At 45.1% G+C, this 26,343-nt stretch overlaps 1 protein-coding gene across 5 annotated transcripts in view; it reads right to left on the bottom strand.

Annotated features, from left to right (window-relative positions):
• Positions 1 to 26,343, bottom strand: part of NMT2 (N-myristoyltransferase 2) — a 1,198,504-nt gene that overhangs the window by 96,693 nt on the left and 1,075,468 nt on the right. For all 5 annotated transcript variants that reach the window (XM_044067506.1, XM_044067507.1, XM_044067510.1 and 2 more), the window contains one exon: positions 23,342 to 23,512. In XM_044067506.1, coding sequence (XP_043923441.1) covers positions 23,342 to 23,512 — 171 coding nt within the window. The remainder of the gene's footprint in view (positions 1 to 23,341; positions 23,513 to 26,343) is intronic.

The following is a 26,343-nucleotide window of genomic DNA, read 5'->3' as shown; positions in this document are numbered from 1 at the left end:
CCACCTCTTTGACTGGAGGCCTAAGGAGGAAGGTACCCTTGAGAAAGGTCTTACACAGTTTGGAAGTGATAAGAGGGCCAGACTCTTGCCCCACGTGATAGTATGAGATTGCTGCAAGTTGTACCTTGACTGTGGAAGAACTAGCCCCCTGGTGAAAGAGAGAGGTTAGAAAATCTAAAACCAACGCTATCAGGGCTGTAAAAGGGTCTAAACAACAGTGTTCTGCCCAAATGGTGAAGCGTTTCCACTTACTTCGATAAACCTTCCTGGTGGAAGGCTTGTGATCTGCTACAAGAATGGCTTTGACAGGTGATGAGATCCCGGGAGTCCTTATGAGGAGTGGAACTGGAGCAACCAAGCAGTCAGCTTGAGGTTGACCAGGTTCGGAGTCGGAAGATCGAGAGGGTGAGAAATGACATCCGGGAGGGGATCCAGAATCCATGGTGGATACACTAGGTGAGACCATAGGTAAGGGAACCACATCTGACGAGGCCAGAATGGGGCAATGAGGATCATCTTGCTCCCCAACTGCCTGGCTTTCTGTAATAATTTCAACATCAGGGGAAGAGGAGGGTAAGCATAAAGCAGACTGGGAGGTCAAGCATGAACTAGAGAGTCTCTCGGGGAGTCCCCCAGAGGGGGGATCAGAGCGAAATAATCGTTGCATTTGGTGTTTGAAGGAGAGGCAAAAAGATCGCAACAAGGTTGCCCCCATCGAGCAAATACTTGCTCTGCAACTCGATGGTTGAGAGACCATTCGTAAGGAGTAAGGATAGTACGACTGAGCCTGTCCGCTAGAATGTTGGACCGTCCCGGAATGTGCGTTGCTATGAGAAAGCGGTTGGTGGAAATCGCCCATTCCCACACTCTCATGGCCTCGCGGCAAAGGGGGTAAGACCTGGTTCCCCCCTGTTTGTTGATGTACCAGACGACCGACATGTTGTCTGTCTGTACTGCAATCGTCCCTACCGGAAGAGAGTTGTGTAGTGCCTGCAACATCAAAAGCACTGCCCTCATCTCTAGGACGTTGATATGCAAAGAGGTCTCTACGTCGTTCCACGTGCCTTGGACTGTCCTGCCTGAAAAATGCCCCCCCCCAGACGAGAAGCGTTCGTGGTCACTGTGTCGACTGGCGGTGGTAGTGAGAAGGGACGTCCCGTGTGGAGATTGGGAGACTGTAGCCACCACACGAGCGATCTTCTGCAAACCTTGCTTAAGGAAATGGGGTGAGACAGGGACCATTGTACCTGGAGGGTCCACTGCAGGACCCTCATGTTCAACCGGGCCAATGGCAGCAGAGGGATTGCAGCCGCCATAGATCCTAGGGCCCTCAGAACCAATTCCGCCAAAGGAGTTTGCAGTTGAAGGATGGCCTGCACTTGCAACATCAGGTTCCGAAGCCGATCTGGAGTCAAGAACGCAAGCATCTGTCTGGAATCCAGTCTCGCCCCTATAAAATACAATACCTGTGTAGGGATGAGAGAGGATTTGGTCATGTTGATGGTTAATGCTAAGAGTGGAGCCAGACTGAGAAAATAATCTCTGCATGAACAAAGTAGATGCCTTGTTGGGGCCGTAAGGAGCCAGTCGTCCAGGTATGGAAAGACCTGAATTCCCTGGAGTCTCAGGTGGGCCGCTATTATCGCTAGGACCTTGGTGAACACCCTGGGGGCTGAGGTGGGGCTGAAGGGGAGGACCCTGAATTGAAAGTGACTGGCTCCCAGCCGGAAGCGGAGAAACCTCCTGGAACGCCTGTCCACTAGAATGTGATGGTACGCATCCTTGAGGTCTATGGAGCACATCCAGTCATCCTCACGCAATAAGGGGAGGACGGATTGCAACGTGACCATTCGGAACTTTTCTTTGGTACCTCCAGGTTTAGGAGAGAGAGGTCGAGGATGGACCTCAAGTCCCCCGTCTTTTTTGGCACCAGAAAGAACCTGGAATAAAACCCTGATCCAACGATCTGGGGGGACGGGCTGGATGGCTCTTTTTTGCAGAAGCTGCTGAATTTCTGCTGCAGCCACCTCCCTCTGACTGGGTGGTACGTCGGGGAGGCCTCTGATTCTGGGGGTTACGATAAAGGGAATTTGGTAACCTCTGGATATAATATGAAGCACCCAGAGATCCATTGTTATGGACTCCCACATTGCCAGGTGCCTCGAAAAACGCCCCCCCGACTGCCTCCAGAGTGTAGCAGCCGGGTAACCCCTCAGGGGTTCTGCGTGGGCCTCTCAGAGAACGGTTCTCTGGACCCAAAATTCCTGGGACCCCCTCTGCCTCTGGGGCGGCTTCCTCCCTGTCCTCCTCTACCACGAGAGGACTGGTTGTCCTGAGCAGACTGGGACTGATGCGATTTTCAGAACCACATCATCTTCTGACCATTTTGGTTCTTGGAAAAGGACCTCTGGGGCGCAGAGAAGCGGACTCCGACGGCAGACAAGGTCTTCCCGTCTTTCTCGCTCTGGACAAGAGTGTCACGAACGGTTTTGCCGAACAGTGCAGAACCATCAAATGGGGCATTCGCGAATGACGCCTTAAAGGGTTCCGAGAAGTCACAGTGACAGAGCCAGGCCTGTCTCCTCATGACATGCCCGACTCCGCCTGCTCTAGCGGCTCCTTCCATAGCATGAGACAACAGCCACATAGAGGTATTAGAGATAGAGCGGAGGGTGGCCATTCGGGAGGAGTACAGATCCTTGTCTCCCTCCGACATGGAACCTGGGGGGGAAGCAGCGTATTCCTTAATTAGATCCCGCTGCATCCGAAGAACGTGTGCCATGTAGTTTAAGGCCCTCATAGAGAAGGTCACTGAACTGAAGGCCTGCTTCCCAAGACGGTCCATCGCGCGAGACTCCTTGCTCGGACGACGAACTGTGGGGCTCTCCTGAGCCAACTCTTTCTTGGTGGCTGCAGCCACCAACATGGCATCCACAGGGAGACCTCTGCTCCAGTGTGATTTCTCTGCAGGGGGCTCAAAATGTTGTCCGGGCGCTTGGGGATTGGCTCTACGGTATACGGTTCCTTCCAAGCCCTAGAGGATATGAGATCCACCAGGGGGTCGGGTGGAGGGGACACCCAAGGGGTAGATGATCCTGCCTCAAACGCCTCAAGGAATACGGACTCATCAGAGGAAGCCTTGGGGGCAGACCACCCACCCCTGATTTTGAGCATTTCCATGATGTCTCCGAAGGAGACATCCTCGGGGGGTGAACTAGGGGAGCCTTCCCCTTCATCTAAGTCCGTATCTTCGGTGAGACTCTCAGGGGAGTCTATGTGCCTCCTCTTGCACTTTGCCTTGTGAGGAATCTCCTCAGGGGGGCTGTCCGAGGAGTCCTCATGGACTGTATTTTGTTCCACTGGAACTCCTAGAGGCACTGAGGCAGGCTGCCCCGAAGGCCGGATGAGGGGAGCCAGGACCAGATGAGAAGGATTGCGGGAGGGAGCCGAAGCCAGGACCGGAGGCCTGGAAGCACTCAACAGTGCCCTCTCCACCGCAGCGAAAGCCGAGGGGGAGCCGCTCTCTGACGGATCCGAGATCCGACTCCCACTCGGATCCGAAGCAGGGATCGGACCCGGCGCCGAGAATGTCGGATCCGAGGGACCAGTGTGCTCCAACCGGGACGGAGCCGAAAGCACACCGAATCCCTCGGATCCAAAGCTCGGCCCACGGCTCCGAGAGGTCGGATCCGACAAACTCGAGGGAGCCGTCGGAGCCGACGTGCCCAGCACGGTCAGCTCCAACCTACCCCCGGATCCAACGTCGCTTGGCTCCGAGTGCTCCGAACCCGGAATGCGGGTCAGAGAAGGAGCAATAGGGGTGAATAAAGGGGGGAGGCAAGAGCACTCCCATCTGCATCTGGGCCTGGATGAATCTCCTCATCATCCGGTCCATGTCCACATCTGACATGCTAAAAGTGGACCTCGAAGAGGCCACCGAGGCAGACCTGGAGTCCTGCCTCGATGACCTCGACGGGGACCGGGCCACCTCCTCCTCGGGTCCCGGGGAGAAACAAGGGGATCGGACCCGAGGAGGAGGAGACCGAGAAGACCTGGCCGGAGAAGCCCTCTTGGCGGGCGGGGCCAATGAGTCCTTGGCCCGCCGCTTAAGGTGCTTCTCCCTCCGCTTCTCTTTCCTGGACTCCCTATCCTCCGGAGCCGAAGCGGGAGGTTGAGTCCCGGTTGGAGGAAGGGAGGTAGGAGTGACCGCTACTAGGGGGTAGCGGTCACCAAAGTACCGGAGGCTGAAGCAGAGTCTGGGGGTAAAAGGCCCGCCAGAACCAGCTTCGACCTCCGACCCTTAAGTGCCCTGGGGTTGAACGCCACGCAAATCGCGCAACCCGAAGAGAGGTGTTCAACCCCAAGGCACCTAACGCACCAAGTGTGGTCATCAGTCGGTGAAAGCTTGTGACCACACTTGGTGCATTTCGAAACAATGGCTTTAGGGGCCTCCGACATTACTAAAGTAAAGCACACTCACTAGGCCCCTAACACTCAAGTCACACACACACACGCTACGACCAGCGGGGGAGGGAGGAATATTTTAAATTAAAATTTAAGCTGAGAAGCTAAAATAATAAGTTTAGCGTTAAGGATAAACCTACCACGCACACACAATCACTCAATCAGAAAAGAAGAAAGAAAACTTTTTTCTCACAAAAACGCCAAGAGCTCTGGAATCTAGCTGTTGCTTGAAGAGTGGCAAACTAGATCTGAGGTAGGGTAGGCAGGGGATTATGGGTAAGGGGAGGAGCTAGGAGCTCGGATCTATGCTATGATAGAAGTTGCCGGATCGGATCCGTATCCCAAAGGTTGCTGACAAATGAAGTCCCTACTTCAGTTGATTTGTTTTCCCCTTGTTATCAGACTATCGACATACTGTGTCTGAGCTGCAATAGTCCCGGTGGGGAGTGTGTTTTGGAAGACTTGCAACTTTAGGAGAACTCTCATTTCCAGGACATTGACATGCGTGTTGACCTTTTCGGGGGACCATGTGCCTTGTGCCCCCCCACTCAATCTGCAGGGTTTCCATGGTGGCCTTGGGGCTGGAGGAGAACAAAGGGCCGCTCTTCTTGCACTTGACTGGACTGTTTCCACCACAGAAAATAGTTTTTGAAAACCTGACACATTTTTATCTGATTGGTCAGGGGAATGGTAAAGAATTGACCACTGAGTTGCTAATGTCTACTGGAGTACTCTCATATGGTACCTTGCCAATGGTAGTAGGATGACTGCCGCTGACAAAGCTTGAAGAATTAGTTGAGCTGAGAGAGAGAAGAGCTTTGGATGATCTTTCTGATCTGGAACTGAATAGTCTCAACTCTTGACCAAGGGAGAGATGATGTTTGTGTGATCATGCTGAATGAGGCACCTATGAATTCCAATGTCTGCGCAGGTTCCACATGAGATCACCTGTAGCTGATTCAAATGTCCAAGTTGGAGCAAAACAGGAGTACATAATGCTGAGCTTGGATCAGCTGATGTCTGGTCGGAGAAGTGATGAGCCAGTCATCCACATACATAAATACCTGGAATCCCTGCAGTCTCAAGTTAGCTGTCACTACTGCCATACAAAGACACTAGAGGCTGAGATGAGACCAAAGGGCAGAGCTCTGAACTGGTAATGACTGGCTCACATTTGTAAGCATAGGTATCTTCCAGATTGCAGTTTCATTTTTATATGATATTATGTTTCCTGAAGATCTACAGAGCACATCCAATCGTCCTTGTGCAAAAAAGGCAGAATGGATGGAAATGTGATCTGGAACTTTGTGCACTGAACCACTTGATTTAGGTTGCTGAGATCCAAAATTGGTCTCCAGTCCTATGTTTTCTTTGGCACTAAAAGAAACCCTGAATAAGTTCCAGATTCTTCCATGTCTTGAGGGGGGTGATACTCTTGGATGACTGTTTTCTAGCAGCTTATTTCTAGTGCACCTGCTTCCCTCTGACTGGGTGGATCAGGGATTTTCTCTGAGACCAATGGAGGTTGAAGGGAAAATGGTATGACATAACCTCTGGATATTATCCTATGCACCCATGAATCTTTTGTAATTTCTAGCCAGGCCTCTGGTGCAGAATAAGTGACCTGCAACTGCCTCCAGAGAAGAGCAGTCGGGCTCTCATTCAGGAGTGCTGGTAAACTCGGTCAGAGAAAGTATCTCTAGATCCTTGATTTTGCAGACCACTCTGCTGCAAGGGCAGCATCTTCCATTAGTGCTCTGCCCTCTGCCCCTGGGGAAACTTTCTCCATGTGGATCTTAGAAGGGACCCTGAGATTTCTTGAACCACATTTTTTGACTACCTTGTTGATTCCTAGAAAAGGTTCGTTGAGGGGTCAAAAAACATATGCCCACAGCAGACAGGGTTTTACCTTCCTGCTCACACCTAGAGAGTGTGTCCTTCACTTTGGGGCCAAATAAGGAAGATCCATCAAAAGCAGCACACTTTGCAGGGTTCCGCGAAGTCACACAAATGAATCCATGCCTGCCATCTAATAGAAATTCCTGAATCCGCTGCCTGTGAGGTACCTCCTGCTGCATGAGAGAAGCCTCATGGATGAATTGGAAATGGATTGGAGGGTAGCCAACTACGACGTAGCAGTGCTCTCTGCCTCTGAGGATGTGGTCCTAGAGAGGGATTTGGAGAGTTATTTTAGCAAATCCCTCTGGAGTCTTGTAAAGTGTGCCAGACAGTTCAGTGACCGAAGGACAAAGGTCGCTGAAACAAACATGCTTCCAGATCTATCCACTGCCCTAGGCTCTCTGTTTGGGGTAATGTACAGAGGAATTTTGCTCCACTAGTTCCTTCTTAGCTGCCGCTAAGACAATGGCATCAACTGGTACTCCACTCCAGAAAGACCAGTCCTTTAGCAGTGCCAGGTCTTTTTTTGGGGGGGGGGTATTGGTTCAATGGTGTCCAGTTCCTTTCACTCCCGCTGAGAGATCAAATCAATGAGCTCATCACCAGGTGGAGTCACCCCCGGTGGTAGATGGGCCAACACCAGAAGCCTCAAGAATACCAACTCCTCTTGAGAATGGTTGTTGGGGAGACCAACCACCTCTTTGCTTTATGAGTTCCAGGATGTCTCCAAATGAGACATCTTCAGGTGGTGATTTTGGGGACCCTTCTCCCTCATCAAAGTTAATATTTTATGTGACAGACTCTTGAAGAGAGAGTCCAAGTGCCTCTTTTGCACTTTTTCATCCTGGGAACCTCTTCATTGGGGTGTTCCGGGGAGGTGTCGGAAAAAATCATTATACCCTTTTGGGTATCCTGGAGACTAACCTGGACTGGCTATCCTTGTAGCAAGAATGGGTTTAGGCTCAAGATCTACAGACGAACGCGCTAGTAGAGTGGTTGGAGCTGAGGAAGGTCGAGAAGTACCAACTCTAAGGATAGAGAATGCTATCTCCACTACCACCAATGCAGAGTAGCTTGGAGAAAAGTATACCGGTGACTCTGAAAAACATGCTTACTGGTTGAAGGCTCCCTCCTGCTTGAAGGCAAAACACTCAAGGAGGGAGTAGGGAGCCAGCTATCTAACACTGAGGTTCTAAATGGAAGAGATGGCTCTGACAACTTTGGATTTGACTCCATCCTCTCGGACCCAGTGCAGACACTATGGCTTTGAGGCACTCTGAGCCAGTGCACTCAGACATGCTATCGGAGTTGAAGATACCAATATGTTTGTAGCTGATGAGAATGACTCTGGAATCTTCGGATCCGACAACACCAAAACCACAGGTTGGATCAGAGAAGGAGCAAGTTGGGTGGGGATAGGGTTGTACTAATAAGGACATCCAGACTCGATGGGGGTTGGAGGAGAACCCTCATATATCTGCATTGACAGAAATGTCATCATTCTGTCCACATCGGCTTTAGTCAAGCTTTGGGAAGAATGTGTCGAAGATGCTATGCAGGAAGGTCTAGAGTGACTGTGTTTAGCAGAATGTTCTAAAAAGGGAAATGGCAACATGGATGTAATCAGATCCATTGCCAAGAGTGGAAATTGGATCCAATGAGACTTGTCATTTCTGATATTCGGATCCAAGCAGCTAGGATCCCATGTTTTAGGTATTTTCTTTGGAGGTTCTGAACCTGGAGCTGAGGAAGTGGGTGGCACTTGGGATCGCTTCCTGGAGTTTTTTTTCTCTGAACTGGTAGGGGTTTGAACTCCAAAAGATGTGGTAGAAGCAGAGGACTTAGAATGTAGCAAGCTTCTGAGTATCAACTTATTTCGTCTGTCAATAAGAGCCCTAGGGTTAAAACCCTTACAGATATCACAATTGGCATCAAGATGTGAAGGGCCTAGACAAACACATTTAGTATGCACATCAGATAAGGGAAGTTTGTGGCTGCAAGCTGTACAGTTCTTGAAACCTGAGGGTTTCTTTGCCACACTCACATATAACAGTAAAGATAGATACAAAAATTGTCTTTTTTTGTGTAAAGGGAAAACGAGGGAAGAGAGTTTTAGGAGGAAAATACCAACACTGGTAAAAGGAGATGTACTAAAAGGAACAGAAAAAGAACTACCAACAATGGTGAACTATAAAGTACACAAGTATGGAAAAAGGAAAGAATGAAACACCATCAAGAAGGTCACAAAACAGGGAGGAAGCATATTAGTTTGATGTAATAAATATGAAAAAATAGTCCCTAGAAATAACTCATGATACCCAAAAAATGCCACTAGCTTCAAAGCAGAAGCCATGACCAAGTCTGCACTCTAAGGCGGTAAATAAAATCTGAGGTGTGTTATGGACTAGGGCATTATATGAAAGGGGGGAGCTTGAGGGCCATCAGCAAATCACGAGCTAGTAAAAGTGGCCTAGTCAGATCTAAAGATCGGATCTGAACCCAAGAGTTGAGGAACAAATGAAAACATTCATCAGAAATGGAGTTACCCAGGTGAAAAGCATGTGTATGACCACCTGGTTTAGGTGTTTTAGTAAGGGCTTGAAGATGGAAAGTTCCATGGTCTGTTTTAGGTATGCTGAGATGGCATTCCAGAGTTCAGAAACATAATGGTGATCTAGTGAGTTGCCTGCTGAGTTATTAGACTTTATTATGATTACTAATAGTTTATAGGCTGAGTGCAGGTCCCTACCTGGACAGCAGTGCTGCAGAGTACCTTTCAGTGGCAGACATTTTTCTGGTGCATGTACAAGATTTTTAGCAGTAATAAGCTGTGAGTATGTTAAACAGCTGGACAGCTTAAACCAGTTTAGTTGTTTCACCTGGGATCTGCAATAAGTCTTATAAGACTGGAAGCAAATTTGGCTACTTATTGGTTCATACGTGCTTACTATGTAACTACCAGAAAGACCTTTTAAGCCTAGCCATGCATCCCAAATCTCTGACAAGTTCTGGTACTCTTGATAAGTGTACGCAGGAGCTTGGAAAATGAAACATTTACAAGCAGGGGCCTGGTAGTTGAACCATTTTCAAGTTACTTGTATCCATTAGAGACAGAGGTGCTCCCCATCCAACTATTCAAGCTGCACTTGAATTGGGTTAGGAAAGAACTCTGCTTCACATGGATGCGAGTCTGTTCCAGAGACAGAGTAGTCTCTGGGATACATACCGGTCTCTCCAGCAGGTCCTATTTATATCATTTATATCACTGGCAAGGTGTCTTTAGAAATGATAATGTTGCTGCTTTTTGTTCTGTGGATATGCAGGAGGCTCATCAGAGTGGGGTCTGACAATGCCTTGTATGCCAGGCATAGCTCTCCCCTCAAAAGTCTGTAAGAGACAGAATACAGGGATAGGACCTTGAGGCAGTTTGCATAGGACATTTTGCTTATGTCCTGTATTCTTTTACTGAGGAACCTCTGTGGACATTTCAATTGTTGGATATGTCTGCTTAGGTACATACCAAAGGGGACACTGTACTTAATTATTGTCCGATGAATGCCAAATACAGTGGAACAATGACTTCCTTGAACGTAGATGCCATACCTATGTTTATAAGTTATGCAACATAGGATGATTTCCTCACTACTGTAGGCATGTGATGGTCAAAGGCTAGATTACTGTGTGTGTTCCTAAGTCCCTGACTAATGGGTCAACTCTAAGGGGTGGATGACTTCCCAAAGGATACTATTATGCATTCCTTTGTATTTAGTTTTAGTCCAAGGCTTCGACACTTAATGCCTGCTTTATCACTCTGCTTCTGTACACTATGTTCCACATATCCAAAATACTGACAGCATGCATGTTCCAAAACTGTACTTCACATTTGAATTCCAATATTGCTGGCTGTGCAACACACAGCGGACAAAAAGTTTTCTATGTCTCAGAAAAAAGAACATTAAAGAATATCTCCTTTTCACCTGGAAACTATGTTAAATATACAATATGTAACCTGAATTTCAACTTCACCACTATTTACATAGTAACTGCAAACACAAAAAGTGACGACAAAATGACTGATGACCGGCACTCCAACTACTGAAAAAAAAATGCATGTCTAACAGCTATTTGATTTAAATAATGACCAATACTTTTAAGATATCGTTTTCATCACTTATTTCAACAAGTTGAGGTGTTCCAGGAAATGCAGGAGAAACCAAAGAAAAGAAAAGAAATGAGAACTATGTACTAATAACAGATCCACGTTATTCAATTTTCAACCAGTACAATTATGGGTTGTGAGATCTAACCAGATCAGACCTTGGCACTAATTCTGAAGCTCTTTGGTTCCAGGGCTCCGACTCCTCCCCTACCCATAATTCCTTGAAGTCTACCTCAGTAACTCAGATGGAGTTTGCCCCCCCATTAGATAATATATCCATATCTAGACTAACACATGTATACCAATCATATAAACCCTGTTCAAGACTAACTACAGAATAGAGGAAAGAACAAATGGTAGGGTTATGAGAAACATGCAGTGAAGACTGCTCACAGACAGGGTATGCCAGACACAACTCAGTCATCAGAAACCTAGCTGCAACAATTAGGAAGGAGGCAGGTGGAAGATAGGTTTAACTGGATGAAAATCAAACTACATGGAGCTATCATTATGGCAAGTAGATAACTTTCGTATCCAACGTTGTTTTTGTTTGATTCAACCATGGGACATATCCCCAAGCAACCAAGGTGATATCAAGGAAGGGATTTTAACTTTATCCATCCATTTCTGCACCTTCCCTTCTCAACTAGCATATTAAATTCCTTTCTCTACCTCATTAATTACCCCACCTATTTCTAAACATGCCTTCCCAAATTCCCTTCACTATCCAACTCCCCTGCTTTCGTCTCTTCTTACTAATACCTCTGTATCTTGCTACTGCTTACTCCCATAAAGCTCCCCAATTCCTACCTCCTACTCAAACTATCCCTAACACCCAACTTAAATTCTCCCTACTCTCTCACTTCCACACCATTTCCTCCTTCCTTATCCTTCCTAACCCACTGCACCTTTTCCATCTCAAGCTATTCCCTATCTCTATAAAAACTCTCTCTCTTAAATTTCTGCTAACCCCTGATAAATACTTACCATGCAAACACCAAAGGCCAAAACTTATCACCTGTAACATCCTAGCCTTATCTGGAGACATTCACCAAACCCTGGCCCCTGCCTCAGCACAGACTCCATCCCTCCACTCTCTTCTTCTCTCACTATAAATAAGACTTCCTCCCCTTTCCCTTCTCCACCCACTACCCCTCTAAGCACTCTTAAGATCTTCACTATCAATGCCCAGAGCCTTAACAACAAATTTCACCAGGTCCAAGCTTGGATTAATCCCAACCAACCTGACATCTTAGCCACATCGAAACCTGGCTAAAACCCCATATTTCTGACTCAGAAATCGTACCTCCCATTTAAATAAAAAAAGGTGGAGGCTCTGCTCTAATCCACTCCCATCTTCTCTCCCTAATTCCTCTTCAAATCCATACCCCTCAATTCAAAAATTCTGACATCACAACAGGCCTTCTCAGGTTGAATAAACATAAAACATCTGCATAATTTCCATATACATCTCCCCTGGCAACAATATCTCCACCCTTGAAGATATTCTTCACTGGGCCTCAACAGAAATAAAATATGAAACCTTTATTCTAGGCGATGTCAATACTGACTGGAATAAAATCAACACGCCATCTCCTTCACTATCCATTAACCTTTATAACTTCACCCAAGTAATCCATTCAACAACTCACCCTAATAAAAACCATCCTCCAGGTTCCATCATAGATTGGATACTAGTCTCCCATCCAAACAAAATCATTCTCTCTGGCACCATCCCTGACACCTTCAGTGACCATTTCCCTGCCTTCATCCATCAATCAACAAGCTCCATCCAACACCAACATGTCTACATTCAAACTCGTAACCTTAGCAACTTCAACCCTTTAATTTTTTCCAACATCTTTAAACAAATTAACTGGCAAATCTTAAACACTCTCCCTCTCGACAACGCTGCAGAACATTTTAACTCTATCTTCCTAAATACTCTTAACTCCCTAGCCCCTCTAAGAAACAAGCGAATCAAAGCAAACTCTGCTCCCTGGCTTTCCAAAGAAACTAAACAAATTATGCATCACAGAGACAAATACTGGAAGCTTTACCAGAAAAGTAAACTGCCCTCGGTCTTGCTCCAATACACACAACTCCACAACCAAGTAAAAAAACTTATTACCAAGGACAAAAAAAACTACTATAATAAACTTCAGTCCAACAACAAGAAGAACCCTAAACAATTCTGGAAATCAGTCAACTCCCTTCTCCATCCTGGATCTAGGAATAACCCCTGCCCTGATCCTAGTTTAACTGATAGTGAACTGTGCTCCCATTTCAACACCTTCTTTACTGAATCCTTAGCTAAGCTAACCAAAACATTCCCAAATAAGAATCCACCTAACTCCCACCACACAACACCCAACAACCCAAATAACAATCCCCTAAATTTCCATCTCAAACCTGTATCCACCATTTTTATAAAAAAGCTTTTATCCAAATTGAAGCCTTGCTCAAATGCTCCAGACAACATACCCTCCTCCTTCCTCAAATGTGCAGCTTCATAGTTTCATAGTCTCATAGTTTAGTACTAGGCTATCTGCCCTGGGGCATTTGTAAGCCTAGCCATAGTGATGTGGCTATCGCCACCCCATAAAATGGTACAAAATGCACAGAATAGATTTAGAATACTGTGCCTCTGTCTAGTAGTGACACAGTGAAGGTCCTCTTATATAAAAGAATTAGTTTACTGTGCCCCTGTCTAGTAGTGACACAGATGTGACCCCTGGTACGATCTCCCATCCACTCATCAAGATTTCTCTTGAAGAGAATCAGTGAGGGGCTCTGCCTAACATGAACTGGGATCTTCTTCCAGAGCATGGGAAGCCTCTGGGTTATGAATCTATCCCTCCAGCATGTCCATTCATACTTGTGCCGAGGTTTAAGTCTTTAGCTCTCGTGGTTCTGATGGATTTGGATTTTTTGAGGTGGAGCATGTCTATCAGTTCCTGATTGGACATGGCCTTGTACGTCAGGCAGAGATCACCTCTGAGCAGGCGGTATGCTACTGAATAGAGCTGGAGTTTCTTTAGTCTGGCAGAATAAGACATATGTTGGAGACCCTTGATCCTCTTGGTGAGGTACTTTTGTGGCCTCTCCAGCTGTTGCAAATGCCGGGTGAGGTACATACCAAATGGGGCATTGTACTCAATCATGGGTCTAATGAGGGAGGAGTATAGGGGTACAATGACATCCTTGGATCTGGATGTGAATCCCTTCATGATAAGGTGTGCAAGGTAGAATGTTTTTCTAACCACTATGGCAACGTGGGTGTCAAATGAGAGGTCGCTGTCGACTTGGGTCCCTAGGTCTCTGATTACTTTTTCCGTACTCAGTGGGTTGCTGTCTATGTGATAATTTGTGGGTACTTTGTTTTTCCCAAAGGGGATGACTATACATTTTTTGGCATTTAGTTTAAGGCCGTGACTCCGGCACCAGTTGTCCGTTTCTGTGAGGCCTTTTTGTAGGATGTATGTGTCCGCTGGTATATCGACTATGGCGCCTAGTTTGCAGTCATCTGCGAACTTTGTCAGCCATAACCCTCCCATGTTTGCTTTAACATCTGAGAAATAAATGCCGAACAAGAGGGGTCCCAGGACAGATCCCTGTGGGACACCACTTGTGACTGGCTTTGAGTCTGACATTGCTCCAGCGATTTTAACTTTATGGGTTCTGTCCTTTAGCCAGTTTGCAACCCATCTAGTGACATAAGGGTTTACATTTAAGCTGTTGAGCTTATCTATGATGCCTGAGTGGGGTATTGTGTCGAAGGCCTTAGCCAAGTCCAGGTAGGCTGTATGGACTGCTTTGCCCTCATCAATGGCTCTAGTGACGGTTTCGAAAAAGTCAACCAGGTTCAAAAGGCAGGATCTGCCCTTTACAAAGCCGAACTGGGTGGGGTCAAGTGTCTGTAGGTCCCCAATGTCTCTGTTAATGAGTTCCATAATGATTCTTTCCATAGCTTTGCAGACCAGGCTGGTTAAACTTATGGGGCGGTAGTTCCCAGGGTCTGTAGAGGTACCACCTTTGTGGAGTGGGACCACTGTTGCTGTACGCCAGTGTTCAGGTACATATCCTGTAGTAAGGCTAAGGTTAAATAGCATTTTTATGTGCGGGTTTAGCTCCTCTTGGAGTTCACGTAGCACGCAACCCGGGATACCGTCAGGTCCCATTGATGCTGTGTTTTTAGCTTTGCTGAGGGCGGCTCTCACCTGGACATTTGAGATGACAGGGAGATTACATTCAGCTGGGATAAGTATTTCTTCTTTTGGGGGTGAGGGAGGGGAGAAATTTGTACTGAACCTGTCAGCTAGAATGTTGGCAATATCTGTGGGTTCAGTGTATTTTTTGTTGTTGTGAACTAACTCTGAGCATATCTGAGGGTTTCCGCCCAGGTTTCTAACATAGCTGAAGAAGGCTTTGTGGTTATCTTTATGTCCTTAGCGATTTTTCTCTCAAAGTTGGCCTTGGATGTTTTTACGAGAGAACGTAGTTTTCTGCTAGTGTTGATCAGAGATGTCTTCCCTTTATGGGATTTTGCACTGTCGTGCAGTAGCTTCCTTCTTTTGTTATACAATTTGTTTATGGCTGAGGTCCACCAGACAGGACGCTTGCCTTTGGTGGAGAAGGACTTGGATTTATTTGGGATTGCATGATACATGCATTCTTGGAGATGTCCATAGAAAGCATTTGTGAAGGATTCAGCATTGTGGGATGTGGTATCCACTGGCCCAGTGGGCTTAAAGGATACCATCACAGTCTTAAGAAGAGTGAAGTCTGCTTTTGAGAAGTTTTTCACTGTGGTCTTTTGTGCTGGGGGTGGAGGTGGGATATTTATATCCAGGGTGATTAGTTTGTGGTCAGATCTCACTAGTGAGGGGTATACCTCCGGTGTGGAGCATTTTGTCCCCATGTTTGTGATGATCAGGTCTAGTATATTATCTCCCCCAGTGGGAGAGGTGACTAGTTAGTTGTTCCAGTGCATTTGAATTTATGAATTCCAAGAACCTTTGGGCTAGGGTGTTAGGGCTAGAATAATGTACCCAATCTATGTTAGGGTAGTTGAAGTCTCCCAGTATGATGGTATTTTGTGATACATTCATATCCTCCAATGTCTTCAGGAAGGCTGAGTGGATTTCCTGAGATTGGGAGGGTGGTCTGTAATATGCTACCAGTTGTATAGCAGTTTTGCCTATGGTTAGTTGCACCTGTATGGTCTCCGATGCTTCATGTGTTGCTACTAGCCTGGAAGTGTGGGTGTCCTTGATGAATATGGACACTCCCCCGCCCTTTGTGGTTCGGCCTGGGTTTTGGGGCCGAAAAGTATGATATGAGGTATAGCCTGGTAGCGCTGGGGTGCTCTCAGGAGCCTTGAACCAGGTTTTAGTTACTGCACAGGCGTCGATGTTTTCCATACTGAGAAGTGCATAGAGTGCCTGCATCTTGAGATTTAGACTTCTGGCGTTGAGCAGCATTACCCTTAGTTTTTTTCCATTTTTGTTATCTAAGGAGGTGGGTTTGTCTTTTGAGCCTTGCCTAAAAAAGGCACTATGGGGGTGGCAAGAGACTTAGCCAATATCCGGAAGCCCAGTGGTGACAGGAGCAAGCCGTCCCTTGCGAAGCAGCGTGCCTTGTCCAACATGTCATCCCAGGCAGACAGACATTGGATCCCCTTAGAATGATACCAGTACTTGAGCCAATTATTAAAGCTGATCATCTTGTCTTTGTATTGTGGCATCATTCTTGGTGAGGGCAAGATGCTGCTCAGGGTCAGGGTCATACCAGCCTGGGCTACATAATCAGAGAGCTCCTCTATGTCTCTTTTCATGTAGTCCAGGGAGGTACGTCTCAGGTCATTCATGCCAGCATGGACAATGACGGAGTCATATTTGTACTTGCTTTGGAGTGAACTGAGTGCGTGTGTTATGTGGCGGATCCTAGCTCCCGATAGGCAGCTCACAGTCACCCTCTCCTTGTTCAGCCTGGTAAGCGGGACATCAGTGTGTCTGACTATAGAGTCACCTATTACTAGTGTATCAGGCATGGTGTTTGGCCTTAAGGGCTGTGATTGATTGACACACTGATTTATTGAAGTATGTGTTGCATGTGCTTTGTTTTGAGGTGGTGGATTTTTGGATGTCTGCTTTGGGAGCCTCTGTTGTTTTGGTAAGTTTTTTATTAGAGCCTCCGAGTATGTCTTTGTGTTTTTATGTGTTTGGTTTGCAGTTGTGGTAGGTCTATGTGGGACTGGGTTTGCTGTGTGTGTGGTTACCATCTCCTCCTGTCTGGTCATGCCAGCCCTGAGTTGAGAGAGTTCAGCCTCCAGTTTGGCTATATAGTTGCATCTCTCACATGTATTTGTGTTTGTTGGGAGGAGGAGAGGGTTGTCTGTGTACATGAGACAATTGTAGCATTGTCTCAAGATACCCAGATTAACCAGCTGAACTGGAGAGGATGTCAGTACTCTACTACTCGACATGCTAGAACAGTATAAAGGAATGCTGTGTCTTTAAGGGAAGTGGATATTCACAGGGGTGGTAGGTGGATGTAGTGCTTACTTAGTATGAGAGTGGTTACTTAGTAGAGAAGTTCTGAGAACAAGTGCTAGGCTTATAATATAGCGAGTAGTCTGATTATACTAAGAGTAGAGCTTCCTTAAGGGAAAATTTGAAGAGCAGACTTGGCGGAGCCAGAAGAAGTTTAACCGGCGCTGCACTATGCGCACAACCGCGCAAAGCCGTACAAACGCGGACTTTAAACAGGGAACTTCAAAAGAGCTAGAAATGGTCCAAAACAACCAATTACTACAGCTCTTGAAACACAGAGAAAATGCAGAAACAGTAATAAATCAGTTACACAGGCTAGCACACTTTAGTGGGCAGCCTCAACAGTTAAATTAAACAAACAAACTTTCAATCAAATTCGACTAAAATGTAACTTTTAAGTGCAGATATTAAATAATGCAGCAAACAGCTAAAAAAACAGTTTAAGCTTGTTTAGGGTAAGCTAGAGACGGTATTTCAAGTAAAAAAACAGCAAAGATACTTAAATCCAGAAAGTAGTCGCTTTTCTGAGTTCTCTGTAGCTAGGACCTCTCTGCAGGACCAAGAGGAGCTTGTCTGAGTAGTATAGCCAGAAAAAAATGTCCAGGGGCAGATTTTAAACAGGGAACTTCAAAAGAGCTAGAAATGGTCTAAAACAACCAATTACTACAGCTCTTGTGCTGAGGTCACTTCCTACAGGGACAGGTAGGCTGCTCAAGGCTCCCCAATCCCACTGGTGAGCAAAGAAACTTCCTTCTATCCAAGTAAGGTAATGGACATTACAGGAACTACACCACAGCCCAGAATACAGCAAAGCCTGTAAACTAGTCAAAACTAGTTGAGGAGAGGCGGGAAAACAAGGATTATTTTTTTGTTTTTTTTTGTTTTTAGATAGAAACACGCAGAAACAGTAATAAATCAGTTACACAGGCTAGCACACTTTAGTGGGCAGCCTCAACAGTTAAATTAAACAAACATTTTCATAGAGGTCCGTTTTTGAGAGGCTAAGATCTGAACCACCAAAGTAAGATGCCTGGCAACTCTGGCTATGGTTAGAACTGGAGGAATCAAGCAGTTAACTTCATGGCTTTCTGGTCCAGAGGAGGCAGTCCAGATGGGTGTTAGCAGATCTGGATACTGGTCTAGCATTCATGAAGAATATACTAGTAGAGGTCACAGGAATGGAAGCCATGTTTGTGAAGGGCAGAAAGAAGCAATGAGAATCACCTTGGCCTTGCACATTCTTGCTTTCTGTATGAACTTGTTTATCAAAGGCAATGGGGGAAAGGTACTGAGAAGAACTGGGGGAACAACTGTGAATTAGAGAATCCCTTGGTGACTGTTCTTGTGGAGGGATCAGGCTGCTTTGCTGTTTAGGCAGGATATGAACAGACTGCAGCAAGGTTAGCCACAGCAACTGAAAATCAAAGTTGTCACTGTTGGATTACGGGACCACTCATGAGGCACCTAGACAGATCTGCTTAATTCTTCCACCAGGGCACTAGATGACCTGGGATGCATGCCGCTATTAGACAGCAGCAATAAGACATCACCCCCATTCCCAGACTCTGATCGCCTCTAGACACAGAGTAGGCACGCATTCCTCCCAGTTTGTTGATGTACCAAATCACTGACATTGTCTGTCTGTACCGATTCCACACCCCTGGAGAGGACATCCTTAAATGCCTGCAATGCTAATAGGACTGCACTTATCCCCAAGACAATGATGTGAAGGTTGACCTCTATAAGTGACCAAGTGCCTTGGACTGTCTTCCCTTGGAAATGTCCACTCCCACCCTAGAAGGAATATGTCCATTGTTAACACTGTCATAGGAGAGTCCATAAGGAATGGATGCCCTTTTGTCACTGAATGACAAGTTTTTCACCAGGGTATGTATTGCCTGCAAATGAGAGAGTTGAATTTTTGCATGACATGATTAAATTGGGAGCACTGCACCACAAAGGTTCAATGAAGCACTCATGTAAAATCTGGATAATGGAAGCCATTAAGCCTAGTAGGCGAAATATTAGTCTCACTGGTGGGGGAGGGGTGATGAACTTGAATGGTGGTAAGGCGGAGGGAGTGCACTCTAGAGATGGGAAATTGGGTAATCTGCAAACTTGCTGGGTTGGTGCAAGATGACTTTTGGTTAGATTGACAGTGATCTCCAAGTCTTGCATCAGATGGAGCAAAAGGTCCCAATGGTTCAACAACAGACTGTTGGAGGTAGCAGTCAGCAGCCAATTGCTGAGATACAGGAAAATAGGGATCCCTAAGCAGGTGTAGACACACTGCAACCACTCCCATCATCTTGGTGATCACCCTGGGGGTTACACTGAGACTGAATGGCTGGGCTCTGAATTGATGACTGGCTCCAAGCTGGTAATGGAGAAATCTCCTTGAATGCTTCTTTATCTTCACAAAAGTCAGCGTTCTTCATCAGAACAAGTAAAATGTTCTGAAGTGTGAGCATTCAGAACTTTGTTTGACATACTGATTTAAATAGCTCATATCCAGAATGGGTCTGAGGTTCCCTATTTTCTTGATACTAAAAAGAACCTCAAGTAGATTTTGGATTCTAACCAGTCTTATGGGACTGTCTGGATGATTCCTTCTAGCAGCTTGGAAACTTCTGCTGGTGTAAATTCCCACTGACTAGGTGGAACACTTTCTTCTTCTTCAGATAATGGGAGAGAAGCCTATAGAAATTATGTTTAGCACCCAAGAATCTACAGTTATGTTTTTCCAAGGTTGTGGGTACACAGATAAGCATCCTGGACTGCCTCCAGAGTGAAGCAGCTGGGCAACCCTTCAGGGGAGCTGAAAGGGCTTTTCAGTAAAAGAACCATGAAAGCCCTGGTTATGCAGACCGCCTCTGCACCTAGGGTGCTGCTCATTGTTGTTACCTCCTCCTGTGCCACAAGATGGTCTTTTGCAAGGAGCATCTTGATAAGAGCTCTGTGACTTTTGGAACCACCTCTTCTTACCTACTGATTACTAGAACAGGTTCTCTGAGGGAGGGATTAGTGGATCCCTACTACAAAGGGTGCCTTACCATCCTGTTGACTCTTGGTCTGTTTCACTTTTGAGTCCAAATAAAGTGCACCCATCAAAGGCAGCATTAATGAAGGAAGTCTTAAAGCTTTCTGCAAAATTACACAGACATATCAAAGGGATGGTGATGAATGGTAATGCTGGTGTTTGCTGTTCAGGTTGTGCCACCAACTGCATTAGAAAGCAGTCACATGGCTACACTGGAAGTAGACAGAAGGGTAGAAAATTGGTAGTCTACAGTCTTCTGACTATCCGCAAGCAGGGTACCAGAGAGAGACTTGGAAATCACCTTTGTTAAGTCTCTCTGAAATCTGTTAACATGGGCTAAACACTTCTATGCCCCAAGGTAAAAAGTCACTGAAGCTTACCATCCATTTTCCAAACAGATCCATAGTCCTCCGATACTCCTATGCTGTTAAGGGAATGGGCAGAGGAACTGTCTTCTGATAGTTCCTTTTTTGTGGTTGCCACTACCACCACTGCATCCACTGGTGGACCTTTACCCCAGTGTTTCCACTCTTTGGGTTTTGCTAGAATCTTGCTGGGTTTCCTGGGGATGAGTTCCACCATGTCAGGTTCCTTCCATTCCCACTGAGCCATCAAATCAATAAGTGGATCAATTGCTGGTACCATTCAGGAGGAAGAGAAGCTGGAACCATAGGCTTCTAGGAGCACAGACTTATCTGGAAAGGGTAATCAGTGGACTACCCCTATTTGCTTCATCAACCCGAGGGTCTGGCTAAAGGTGATGTCTTCAGTGGGGAGATCTAAGGGAGCCTTTTCCTTCATCCAAGTATGTGTCTTCTGTGACAGACTCGGAAGAGGGAGTGTGTAAGTGCTTCCACAAGCACATCTGTGGACCGGTTTGGGGGTGTGGTGTGGTGGACTTTTCTGAATTAGACTGGGAAGTAATGTAGCACGTAGCCTAGGAAGCCTGTGGAACAGACTGTCCCTGTCTGACAGGAAGATGGTAAGCAGAAGCAGATTCTTGCTGGGGTTTGGATGGAACCAAACTGGATGGATGCCCATTTTCCCTTGGCATCGAAAGGACCCACACAAAGGTCTTGAATGCCAAGGACACCATCAGCTTCACCAGAGCCCTTCTGTCCCCAGACAGAAAGGAATCCTCAGAACAGAGAGGTCTCAATCCCGAGGGTGACCTTATCGCCAAACTATTGAGACTCAAGGCACCACGGGGATAAGATGGTTCCAGCTTCAGTGTCGAACCATCCCCTGGAGATATGGCGACAAAGCTTTGTCTCAGAGTTTCTTCCAGATCTGAACACATCAGAGCATAAAGATGAAGGGAACCTGTAGAAGTCAAAACAGCTGTACCGTGGCTTTGGAGAAAGAGCTCCAGGACAGTCTGGAATCAAGGTAGTGGGTCTGAGGGGCAGAATGGAACTTGATAAGGAAGATGAGTAGGGGTAGTTGGCCCAGCACTTGGTACAATTCCGAGAAGGTGGTACCAAGAGAACCCCAAGCTTAATGCACGTTCTGAGGAACGTTATCATCCTGTCGACATCTTACTTCTTCAGGGTTCTGTATGACAGAGTTGACGATGCCACCGAAGATGGTCTCCAAGACCTTCGTTTTTGAAAGAATGAAAAATCACCTATATGGATGAATGTGTTTAGTGTTTGTGGCATAGGTTTGAATACCACATTTTCAGCAGCTTGTGTGGCTCAAAGGACTAGGGCAATTAGCTTGTGTGATGGTGTTTCATGGTTCTAATCTAGAAGTATCCCCTTCTTTTGTGAGAGATTGGCATAATGGTTAAGATGTTTGCCTTACAGACACAAGGTGAAGGGTTTGATTCTCACATGGGCTAATTAGCTAAGCTTAAAATTGTCCACAAGGGCAGTTAGTCTAGTACTAACCTAACCTATGAAAGATGGGTGTGTAAGGGGGGGGGGGGCTCATCAGGTCTGGGGAGAACCAGGACCCAGGAGGTAATGGACAGATCTGCAGAACGGTCTGCTCAAAGTATTTGGTACTTTGGGATCTGAACTGGATAAGAGTTGGATTTGGGGAGAACTTACAGGACATCTCAGAGTCCAAGTTCTCTTTTTCTTTACCTTCTCTCTCTGTCTTTCTTTTCTACCGCTTTCTCTTTTTCCTTCTCCTCCCCATGCTCTTCCCTGGGCCTCTTGTCTTTGCTTGCAGGAGAAGGCAGTGGAGGAATCTGGAATTTGAGCAGTCCCTGACCGAGGGGGAAGGAGACTTTTCACAATCAATTTCTCACTCCTAGTTTGAATGGCCCATGAGCTAAAGAGAGGAACATGCTTGGGTAGCACCCAAATAGTAAACACAAAAGGAGTGTGGGCCTGGGGGGTTTGTGACCACACTCCATGCATTTTTTAAAATCCTTGTCTATCAGCCATAACTACAAACTGTACGAAAAATACACGCACACACACAGTCCAACAGTTTTAAAGCATAAATTTCATAAGCAAACTGTAATCCTAATCACAAGGTGTTTATATCTCTATGTAACTATATATATATATATATATATATATATATATGTGTGTGTGTGTGTGTAACTATATATATATATATATATATATATATATATATATATATATATATATATATATGTATATGTATGTGTGTGTGTGTATGTATAAAATCTATAAAGACACACGCGCACACCTACATTACTATCTAGGAACACACCAAGCACAAACTGTTTACTAAGAACACAGCACACACTATATGACTAACCTAATCTACCTACTCTAATGACAGCAAACTCTAACAATACTACACTACTACCTAGAGGGAATTTTTTACCCTTTTGATAGTGGAAGGAGGAATACTAATGGTAAAGTTTAGCAAGATATACACCAAACAAGGATAACAAAACTTTGAGCCCTTGATGACATGACCTAATACTTGAGGTGGCAAACAAGATCTGAGGCACTGAGGTGGAGTTTAGGGAATTATGGGTGGGGAGGAGTCACAGCCCTGGCTCCAAACAGCTTCAGAATCGGTGCTAAGGTCAGATCCAGTTGGACTGAACAACCTGTAGTTGAATCTGACAACACACAACAATGGATCTCTGAAATAAATCTGAGAACAGTCACTAATGAAGCTTATTAAAATCTTGTTGGATAGAATGCATCAGGAAGAAACAGTATAGATGCATGATTCACATGCAGTACTTCCTCCATTTTCAATACAAAAGCAACACGGACTAAGTTTAATTACCTCAACTACATAGGTATCAATAATGTTTGCTCTAGGCAGGAACCAGTGGGTCACCTCTTCTTCATCCATCACAGGTGCTAAATGGAACTGCTTTAAATAGTTTCTTAGTAGTTCTTGTACTCCTTTGACATCTTTTCGTTCCATAGATCTAAGGCCAGCTGTCTTTGGGACCTTAGCATGAAAAAAACAAAAGGTTAGTTCTGCTGTCTATAATGTGACACAAGTCGCAGTCAGAAATGATGCAATAGGAAAACAAAAATACACAGTGAAAGTCTTTAGTTTAAATGGGTGCAACTTCCACATCAAAACTGTTTGCAGCACAGGTTAAAAATAACACACACAGCTCTGTAGCATAGAAGGTTGCAGCCCTGACTGACACAGTGACAGGAGTAGGATAAGCAGCTCAGGCACAAAAGAAACTAGGGAGGCAGGGATGGGAAGGAGCAGCAATCTTTGGCTTACCCATACTGTGAGGAAAGGTAGGATTTCTGTTGGTTAATTTTACACTCTCCAGCTGATAGAAGTTAAGTGTTATAATTGGATGGCAGTTAACCACTGAATTCAGCACACTGGGTGGGGTTGGGGAGTTAACAGATGCCATGTGTAGTGATGATCCCAAGCAGCTCGGCTGATTTAGAGCACAATAAAAAATCTTGGGAATACAAGGATAGAACACAATACTTTGAGAGTTGCTCTACTAAGTGTTTCCAATTCTCTACTTCCCCTTCCCAACCTACCACTGGATGCAGACGTTCCAGCCCTGGGAATGGTACCAGGTTCACAATGTTAGAAGCAAATGAAAAAACAACAAGCAGCTGACGGGCAGTTGGAAAGATACACAAAGTGCACAAAAAAGTAACAACCTGGACTATTACTGCAGTCAAGCTGATATGACTCCGTGCCCTATTTATCCATAACAAATAATACAGTTGTGGGTAACTACACTTACTATAACAGTAGATCTTTGAAGAGAAGTCACTGCAATAGTAACAGTAGCATGTGGCCTACTGAGTGTGACTGGCATCAACTCCTGCTGAGAAACTTCAAAAGCAGTGGCTTCTTCCCTGTAAGCACTAACGATGATCACATGATGTGATGCAGAGATGAAGGTGTTTGTCATCTTTATATATACCAGACTGACAAACACTCTCTTTGGTTCTTCAAATCATAATTCCCACACAGAGTAGGATGGATGTAATATACAAACAGCCCTTCTAAAAATGACAAAGCCACACATTTATATTTCTAAATGAAGTATAAACTAGCATGTATGCAAATGTGCTTACACTTCAATAAAGAAATGAGCTGTGCTAAAACAAAACAGACATGTTTAAGGATAACATAGCCTACAGTATCCTACATTCAAACGCAACATAAGTTGAAAAACGTTAACTTGCTACAAAATTCACAGTAACCAGAGTACAATTCACAGCAAAATAAAATTCAGTAGCTATTTCAGCAGACATGATAGTTTCTTTAAGAAATGCCATCACTACTGGGTTGTCAGTGAAGCACCCTTACCAAAAGGCGTAGATCTGGTCATAATATAGCCTTCTTAATGCAGATACTTGAAAATAAGATGAATATAAAAAGGAAAACACTGAACAGAATCTCTGGATGAAGAACAGTATTTTCTAAATGAAGGCAGAATATCCAACAGAACAGAAACACAGGCTTACTGGTGTTCTAAATAAGACATTTCATGTGTTGGATTTATGACTTTTTGGGTAGGTTTTCTAATGAGCTCTCTCTTAGGAGTGTCTTTGAATAAAAAAAGACATTTGGAAATCATTTTCTTGCTGCTGATCCTTCAGTTTACCCTTCTAATCACATGACTTTAATGAGTACAGCAAACTGAGGAATTGCAATGGGAACAGTATGTAAAAGGGATGACGAAATCTGTGCATTAACATCCTCAGGCATACTTTCAGGAAAACAGACTATAACTCTTCTAGTAGCTGCATTTACTGCATTACAGATCCACCTTAGAGCATTTCAAAAAGGAAATCAGCAACCATGCTCATATTTTCATAACTGCCTGACAACTTGTCCTCTATGGAGAAAGGCAAGGTACCTTTTAACAACTGTAGGTATTCTACACCTCTCAGATGATGGAAATGCACTTAACAGTTCCATTAGCTCATTTCAGGTTGTAGCAGAGGAAAAGTTCTCTCTATCTCCCCATCAAATTTATGCAGTAGGTCAGATGACCTGTGCGTTGGTCACACAGTAGCAGCATGTCTAAATTTTTTTGAGCAACTCTCTGCAAGCCTAGACTACAGGCACATCTTACACTAATTCTGAGACTTCAATCTTTGTGACAAATCACTTTTAAGGAGAAAAGATTTCAAATGTCAGACAGTAATAGTTTTTACTACTGATGTTAACATTCCATTAAATTTAGAACCATGGTAGAGGGGGTTTAAAGAAGAGACGGGGTGTCATTATCATAAATAATTTACTGTGTAGAATGACACTTAAATCAAAACATAACTCCTTTATCATCACAAAACAAGGAGGATGACTCAATTTACTTTAAGATCTGAAGGGAGCAACTGCAGGTACAGGCAGAGATGAAGGCTGACCTAGTCTAAACACAAACCTATACTGGTCTACATAAGACACATGAACTGGTATGAGGGGTTTATCCAACTTAATCTCTTCGTCCAGCCTTTCATATTTCATCTCTGTGGGAGAAATATGGAGTCTTACTACTAAAACAGAAAGGGATTAACCTTGAGGGGTAGATAACTCTTCAGCCTCCCTCCCCTATTTGTCTTTGACAGGCTTATGAAATTCATTCCAGGAAATCTGCGTCTCAGGCTCCACGACTTTTAACTTTTTAACACAATCCATGGAATGAGGGATGACCAAGTTCCATACCTTGGGGAGTATTATGAAGGTATTCATTTAAATTAAATTTTTGTTAGTGTCATGAGTTGGATGAAACCCAAGTCTCTGGGAGAAAAAATAAATAAATAAATATATATACATATACACAC

This window comes from Protopterus annectens, chromosome 3.part1 (assembly GCF_019279795.1).
Source record: "Protopterus annectens isolate FY-2018-M chromosome 3.part1, PAN1.0, whole genome shotgun sequence".
In the NCBI taxonomy this organism is placed as follows: domain Eukaryota; kingdom Metazoa; phylum Chordata; order Ceratodontiformes; family Protopteridae; genus Protopterus; species Protopterus annectens.
Note: the sequence above shows the minus strand (reverse complement) of the source record. Positions and strands in the feature narration are given on the sequence as shown.